The sequence below is a fragment of the Melanotaenia boesemani genome, chromosome 18, assembly GCF_017639745.1.
Source record: "Melanotaenia boesemani isolate fMelBoe1 chromosome 18, fMelBoe1.pri, whole genome shotgun sequence".
Lineage (NCBI taxonomy): Eukaryota > Metazoa > Chordata > Actinopteri > Atheriniformes > Melanotaeniidae > Melanotaenia > Melanotaenia boesemani.
The window spans coordinates 12394838-12403515 of record NC_055699.1 but is presented as its reverse complement, the minus strand read 5'-3'; the positions used below and the strand labels follow the sequence as shown (position 1 = coordinate 12403515).

Sequence of the window (8678 nt, the reverse complement as noted above, 5' to 3'; positions counted from 1 at the left end):
GCAAAAACCACCAATGCCATGACTGATTCAGAGTACTAACTCCTACAATGCATTTTCTGTTTTACTTCATATTGCAGCTTTGTTAAGGAAATCATGATGCATACTGTTATTTGCTGATTCTCTACTTTACAATGTAAGCACTACAATATGTCTTAGTTCATTCTGGTGTACAAAGCCCATGTGTAGACAGTAGTTGTCACATTTAGCTATATTAAAATTTTAAAAACAGTACAAGGACAGTAGTGTCTAGAGGTGCTAATAACATTATACTGTATTTTCTGTCTTTTATTGTTTTATTGACAAGTGTTTCCTGTCTGTAACACAACAGTGTAATGAAATCATTTCAATATTAAACAAAACTGATATATTATTGCAAATGTACATGTGTACTATGTTTTTCTTCTTTTTTTTTTTATCTATGTTGTGTTTTATGTGTTGCGCTCGTTTATTAAATCTAAGTAATGTCTTTGCTGCCATCTATTGGGAAATTCAAGCATCTTCTAAATGAATCAACAAAGATTTTATCGCTTTTCAGAATTTTTATTGATTTATTTCAGTGCAAAACTGTTGGTTGACAAATGGTTAGGTTTCACAACATCTTTATAAAAATTTCATCACAAAAGAAAACTGTCGATAGTAAGCATTACAAAAGTTACAGCACTGCGTAAAATAAATATAAAAGGATGAAGCTTGATATTTGTGATTATAAATCTGTCTTAAAAGTCCTATAAAACAGTACTGTGCTGCGGTTAATTCAGACAGATTTCCATTGACAAACGGGAACTGGAAGCAGCATCACATCTTGGTGAGACGTAGGGTGTTCAAACGGACCCCCAAAATTGTGGCCCCTGATGCATATTGGATCTCTTTGAGGATCCCATTCCACTGTCTCTCTGCTTCATTGTACCTGAAGAGGATAACTGATGTTACATGAGGAAAGGTAACATTTTTCTTTGCTATTTTAGGATAAACTAAGTACCACTACTAAGAAAAATGCTTGCTTTTTGTTTAATCTCCAGATCCATACACAGTTTAAAACTGAGATTAATGAAAATTTCTCATTTCTAAAATACTGGAAAAAAATATTTGCCATAAGACTTAATGACTTCATTGATAAGTACAGTTTACTGTGTGAACAACAATATGGCTTTAGAAAAAATCGGAACACTTCACTGGCACTAATGGAATTTATTGAACAGATAACAGATGCAGTTGATAGAAGAGAATATACAGTTGGTGTATTTTTGGATTTGCAGAAGGCGTTTGATACGGTTGATCATAATTTACTTCTTGGAAAATTACATGGCTATGGAATCCGTGGTGTTGCACTTGAATGGTTATGGAGTTATTTAGAGAACCGATATCAATTTGTACATGTAAATAATATGGATTCGGAGTTATTACAGGTATCATGTGGGGTACCACAGGGCTCTGCACTAGGCCCTTTATTGTTTATACTGTTTATTAATGATTTGTGTCTTGTTTCCAAGTTGTTAAAGTGCATTTTATTTGCTGATGATACAACTTTCTTTTGTAGTGGAGACAACTTAAAACAGCTTCTGGACACAGTGGAAAAAGAGTTTGAGTTAATTAACCAATGGTTTGTTGTCAACAAATTATACATTCACTTTGGGAAAACAAAATGTATGATATTTGCAAATCGTACATCAAATAGTTACAAAAAAATTAAAATAATAAATCATGAAATTGACATAGTTACAGAAATTAAGTTTTTAGGAGTTATTGTAGACCATAATCTAAATTGGAAATCACATATAAATTATGTTAAAATCAAGATGTCAAAATCTATTGCAATACTGTACAAAGTAAAGGACTATCTGTGTCAAAAATTGCTTTTTATTCTATATAACTCATTGATTGTTACATATATGACCTATTGTGTAGGGATATGGGGAAATACCTACCACACAAACACAAATTTAGTTTTTCTACTGCAAAAGAAGGCCATACGTATAATTTGTAAAAAAAAAAGTATTATGAACCAACAAATCAACTATTCATTCAGTTACACATACTGAAATTCAGAGATCTAGTAGATTACAACACAATTCAAATCATGTATAAAGTTAATAATAATCAAATGCCATTCTGTATCCAGAGGCTGTTTAAAAAGAGGGAGAAATGTTATGAACTTAGAGGAAATTAAATGTTTAGCAAACCCAGGGTACGGACAAATGTTAAGTTTCACTCTATATCTGTCACTGGTGTCAAATTGTGGAACAATTGTTCTGATGACTTAAAAATGAGTTCTACTTTGAAATCACTTAAAAGAAAGTACATAAATGACATAATAATGAAGTATCATGATAAATGACATGCAAAAGATTTTGTGGGTAAATTTCTTTTTTTTTTTTTCACATGTTGCTCTTATTAGCAATTGGGGTAATGATGTAAATCTTTTATCAATGTCAGTTTAGTAAATTATAGCAAATTGGTAACATTGTTTTAGTAATGGGTAGGCATTTTATAAGCTACTAGCTTCAGCCTACACCCTTGCGGTCTTTGTTTTTTTTTTTTGTTTTTCCTTTCTGTAATATGTTTTATTTACTTTCACTATGCCGAAATAAATAAATAAAAAAAAAAAAAAAAAAAAAAAAATTTGACAAGCCTCGCAATAGTAATATCTTCAAAAAAGCAATAATGAACGCAATGATGTACCTCCAAATATCATTCATCTCTTTGGGAACGAACTCGTCGCTGTCCTCTAAAGGCATCATGGCAAAACCTCCGACGCCATAGAGGGATCCAGCCAAGGATACAAGATTCAGAGAGCTACGCTCATGAGGAAACGGCAGAAAGTCTGACCACCTGAAACATGTAAACACAAACACATACAGAAAATGGATTTGGGAAAACCATAATATGTTTACTGCACAGATTTGGCCTCCATGTTGGGTTGGTGACCTGTACACAGTGTATCCACCCTGAAAATAACCAAGTGATCTAAGGAAAACACTTTTGAAATGTAGCTGCTTCTGTATTCTAAAACTTTTATAGTCCCCTGAAAAAAATAAAAATAAAATTTCCTTTTGTTAAACTCTCACTTTAGCAATATGCTTGTGCAACAGTAAAATACCAGAGTAAAACATAGGATGATGTACAGTTTATAACAATGTCTGAGCCTATTTTTATGCAGATTGAACTTACTTGTTGGTTGCAATGTCGTACACCTCAATGGAGTCTGTCAGGCCGTTGTCAGTCACTCCTGCTGCCACGTATATTTTACCGTTATGAACAGCAGCTCCGAATAAGGAGCGTGCAGTCTGCATGGGAGCAAGCTCCTTCCAATCAAATCTCTTGGCATCATATGCAAACATCTTCTTCAGACAGCTCCTTTTCAACAAAAGTAACAACACGGAAACTTCAGAGGTTTCTAATTCCTTTGCAGTAACATGTCACGTTATGATTTTTATAATGAAAACTCTTTTTAGTCTATTTATCCTTATATTTTTCATACATACAAGCATATACTTACTTGTTTTCTCCTTTTCCTCCGATCACATACACAACATCATTGTGCGATACTGTTGCGTGTCCATAGACAGGGTAAGGAACAGACTCTGACTCACCCCATTTAAAGGATCTGTGAAAAACAAACCACATAAACAAGTATAATAATCAGACATTCATCCGGAGCAGTTCTTTTACTTTTTTCTTCTTCTTCTCTTTTTCTGTCTTGCTGAGCAGGGAAGCTCTGACAGCTGACCAAATCCCAATTTTGTTTTTTAATGACAGGAAAACATTAAAGTATACTTTTTTTCTCTTTTGTATTTCAGCCATTCATCACTTTATCTTTGAGTGAGCACAAATTCTTTCAAGGAAGCATGTCCAAAATGTGTTTAGCCAGCTCAGTGACTTTTCAGTGCTGACATGGCTGAGTTTTTTTCTGAATAAAATATTCATATATTTAGTTTTTAGATTAACATGTAGCCACTAACTGATGTTATCCTATTTGCTGATAGACTGATTCCAGTCAAGAAGCTTAGCATTGGCTGATATCGATGTTAGGCCGGTATATCTGTGCATTCCCTACTTTTAACTCTTTACTCACTGTCTGTCATAGACCAAAACTGAATCCAGGGTGCACTCCTGCTCTTTCAGCTCCTTTCCCCCCAACACGAAGATGGAGTTTTCGGCCTCGGCCAGACCAAACAAGAAGCGGGGAGACGGGAGGGGAGGCATCCCAAGCCAGTCGGCACTGACGGGGTCATACTAAGTCACAGGATTGAAACATTTGTGAATAAGTTAGTCATGTGGAAAGTCACGATACTCATCAGCTCCTTGTCAAATTTTGATTTGGGGGTAACTACAAATTCTGGAAGTATTCATTTGATAAATCTAAACCATAATGCAGAAGCAGCGCGTGGAAAACTAATTACCCCTCATGATTCAGCAGATTGTAAAACCAACTTTGGCAGAAATATCTTGAAGTAATAATTCTCCGTAGAATGTCATCAGCTTTTTAAATCACAGTGGAAGCATTCTGTGCACTCATCTTTACAATGTTGCTTCAGTCCATGGGTTCACTAAATTATTGGCAGCTCTCTTGAATTTCATTGAATGGAATCTGGACTCTGAGTGGACCATTGCAACACCTTGATTTTTTTCTTTTCCAGCCATTATGTTGTTAATTTGCTGTTGTTTGGGATCATTGTCCTGTTGCATGATCTTGTTTCAGCCAAGCTTTAGATGTCGGTCTCACATTCGACAAGAACACTTTGGTAAACAGGAGTTCATGGTTGACTCTGGCGACAAGGAATTTAGGTCCTTTAGTTGCAAAACAAGCCCAAATCATCACCCATCCAACACTGTGCTTGGCACTTCGTATGAGTTGATATGCTGAATGCTATTTCCATCTTTCTCTAACTGTATGGTCATGAACTTTAATATCATGCTAAGTGAGGTTTGAAGAGTCGAGATGTAGCTCTTGGACTTTTTGTAAATCCTCTGAACACTGACCTTGAGTTGAACATCCACTCGAGTATAACAGCTGTTTTGAAAGTTTTCCACTTGTAAATGATCTTTCTCACTGTATAATGATGAACTCCTATTTGTTTGGGAATGTTTTAATGACCCCAGATTAGCAGACAGCAACAATCACATCCCTAAGATCATTTCAGATGTTTTTTCTCCTTGGAATTGTATTAACACACTTGAATGGACACTTCTGCTTTCATAGAAGTGCTCAAACTTGGTTATGGTCAACTAACTGTATACTTTTGATTAGCAGTACCTGGCTGTTAATTACTCTCCTAATTCTTGGAGTAACGCTGTGCTTAGTTAATCACACTTCTCTGTGCTTTTGCATGTCAGATTAGCATTTCTTCAGTAAATAAAAAAGTGGTGCAACATGTCATTTGTTTTTGCACATCTAAGGCCTGGTACACACATAAAGATTTTTTTTAATCTTATGAGATTTTTTATCTGGTCGAGACCTCACATGTGAAGATAAAAAAAATCATTTTTGATCGTACTGTGTGTGGTGTGCTCCGAAAATGTAATCACAGAACAACACACACATTAAGATGCTGTCCAGCAACTCATCTACAAATGTCTAAATGTAGAAGAACCATAGCAACAACCGGCAAAAAACAAAGAAGAAGGAACACAGTAACAATCGGAAAACACAACACAGCATAGAAGAGGATATATAGGACGAGGGAATGATGGTGGTCTTGGGACTATTGTTAACAAAGAAAAAAGCCAGAACTGAAAAAAATAACAGACTGGAGATGGTGTGAACACAGACTTTATTTACTTCCTTGTTCCCCAGCCAGCTCGCTCTCTGATTGGCTACATTCCCTGCCACATCACCAACCACGCAGTCACAATGAATGAGTTGTTGATGTTCCTCAGAAATCAGCTCTGAAATATTGAACATGTTCAATATTCCCAATTGTAGGCTACGACCCATTTCAGAGCAGATTATCAGGACAAATCGGCTCGTAACACACCACAGACCACATGATAATTGGACTGGGAAATCTCACAATGATTGGCCGTTTGCCGTCTGAGGTCGGGAAGAGGCAAAATCGGGACAAAAACAGCCCAAAAATCGTTATGTGTGTACCAGGCTTAAGGTTGTATCTACCCAATTTTAAGACCTGGCAAGTACTAGATGACTTTTATTACATAACAGTAATATTTATCTTATTCATGTCAATTGGGAAAATAGGTTCTGCATTTTACCAATCACTAGAGACTCAGGGAGCATATGAGGACTAAGGGCCTTACTCAAGGTCCCACAGTGGTTCACCTCTGTTGCTGCAATGGGAACTTGAACCCAGGTCCTCCAGACCCACCTGTAACTACTTGGCTTTCACACCCCCTATATATGTTTTATAGACATATCCTATCTATGAAGTCTTAGAATTGAAAAAAGGTGTACTTTATTCATTCATATAACTGAATGTTTGGACAATTTAAAGAACAGATTTTATAGTGTGTGTAATATATAGAAATACAACATTTATTTAGGCTTTATCCCTTATGTGAGTTGTCACATGCTTTTAGCATCTTCTTTCAAGCATCTTAATTCCAGCATTCAGTAAAGCCGTATAGTCTTTAAATGGAGTCACGTTAATCATCGTGATTTTTGTGGTGAAAACATCCCATCATATAGAAACATCCTAGATGTGTTTTGCTTTATTTATAGATTTTTCTCTCATTTATCTAATTTAGAGCCAATCTGAGATTTTCTCTCTATAACATTCGTCTGTTTCCCTTCTATGAAAACATTTTTTTTTTTTACCTGTAGGAAGTAAGAGCACAGTGGCTCATCCTTGTTCTGTTCATCAAAGAATAATCCTCCAGCCACAAAGACCTGGTTCTCCTTAGTGACCAAACTGGCATGGTTCTTGGGTATCTGTGTGGAGAGTGAGGCTACAAAGCAGTCATTCCCTGAAGGGTCGTAGGCCACGGCACCTGTATCACTCACCATCAGTATTACGTCTCTGACAAACATCCCAAATCTCAGATTATCATTGAGAATGCTTGGGAGAAGACTTTCTTCTTCCTCATTGTTTTCATTTTCTCCGTCTTTTTCAGCTCCACCATCGTCCTTCTTGGTTTTGCCTTTTCTAACCTCGGGCATTTTGCCAGCACGCGCATCCTTGACCAGCTGGAGTTTCTGCTGGAGCTCAGGATTGGATGAAATCAATTTGTGTTTCTCCACTTTTTCCTTCAGATAATCATCAGTGACAAGACGCAAACGAACACAGTCCAACAAACCTGGAAGTTCTTTCTCTCTGTTCTCAGTGTCCCGGGAAACCCAATTCATCAAAGCCTCAAACACTGTCTCCTCTGCCTCTACATTCAGACTGTCATTTGTTAAAATGGCTGCCAACTCATTAGGAAGAAGCTGAAGAAAGTCCTCATCTTTGGAGATAAACTGGAAGCGCTCACAGGCGTAGTTTCGGGCAGAGACAGCCAACCTGGGGCAGTCTAGCATCAAACCGAGCCTGAAGATAGCCAGGCAGTTGCTGAGGCTCAGGCGCTTTTGCAGAAAAGACACACAAACGGTGAAAATTGAGGGAATCTGGTACATGTTAGCAACAGCAAAAATATCCTGGACATTCTGCTCTGTCACATTGATTTTGGAGGTGTACAGGTACTTTAGTACCAGCCCCATCACACCAGGCTCCACATCCTCCAGGACAATTTCTCTCTTTTTGCTCTCCTCCAGATCAGACAGAAAGATAGAGCGAAAATATGAGCTGCAGGCACACAGCACCAGACGGTGGCAGGGGAACTCCTTGTCTTTGATCTTCAGCACACAGTCAACCAGCTTGTCATTCTCCAACAGATCACACAGACCGTCCTGGAGCAGAGTCTGCTGGTACACCCTGGGCTCATCCATTGGGTTTATAGGCACAGCCATTTTTCCTTGGAGAAGGAAGTTTAAAGAACCTTTAAAGGGCTGCAGATTGTCTCTATAGCAGAGGAGTTAGTGTCTAGCCTGGAAAGTGGATTTAGATGCACAGTCAGTCTGCGCACCAGCTGAATCCCAGGACAGCCCACTTCCTCAGCTGTCTTGACCCTTCAACTGAGCTCTAACTGGGAGGTTATTTATAGACTGGGTGCTTGGTGTTAAGCTATGGGCTTTATTCTGGAACATGAAATGCAATATCTCCCTCTCTGCCCCCCCCTACCACCTCCAACCCCACCCTCTCCCCTGGACAATCCCCTCAGCTCTGAAATAGCTGACACGTGGCTTCATCGGAAACATGTCCATGAGTCATAGGACAGCTTAGCCACATGGTCAGTTTGTCATATTTTATATTATAAATTACACCATGCTAAGGAACACGTCACATAACCAGTAATTCAATGCTTTATTACAGTAACTCATGATTAGCAAAGCAGTGAAGATTTTATCCACATGTAATCAATTTATAATACAACAGCGTGATTTAAATGGTCCCCATCGTTTGTGTTATATGGGCTTCTTGGCCTAAAGACAAGAATAATGAATAGCACTATTGATGATCAAAATCTCTTTTGTGTTAACCCTGGTGAAGAGTGGCTGCAGCGCAATCTGCAAAGGTTATCCAGCTAATGGTAACGATAACAGAACAATATAAGATTATTCCTGTTGAAAGAAAAGCTCCAGCATTATTCAGTATTAAGGCAGTGGTTCCCAAGCTTTTTCTGCAAGG

The 8678-nt window shown here is 37.7% G+C and overlaps 1 protein-coding gene across 1 annotated transcript; it reads right to left on the bottom strand.

Moving 5' to 3' along the window:
• Nucleotides 1-519: 519 nt before the first annotated feature.
• On the bottom strand, nucleotides 520-7965 carry klhl40b (kelch-like family member 40b). The gene is made up of 6 exons (XM_041968731.1): nucleotides 6773-7965; nucleotides 4073-4233; nucleotides 3497-3604; nucleotides 3169-3354; nucleotides 2680-2829; nucleotides 520-907 (listed from the first exon to the last, which is right to left on the bottom strand). Exons 1-6 carry the CDS (start codon nucleotides 7898-7900, stop codon nucleotides 796-798), a joined length of 1845 nt encoding a protein of 614 aa, XP_041824665.1. The 5' UTR covers nucleotides 7901-7965; the 3' UTR covers nucleotides 520-795.
• Between the last annotated feature and the right edge of the window lie 713 nt (nucleotides 7966-8678).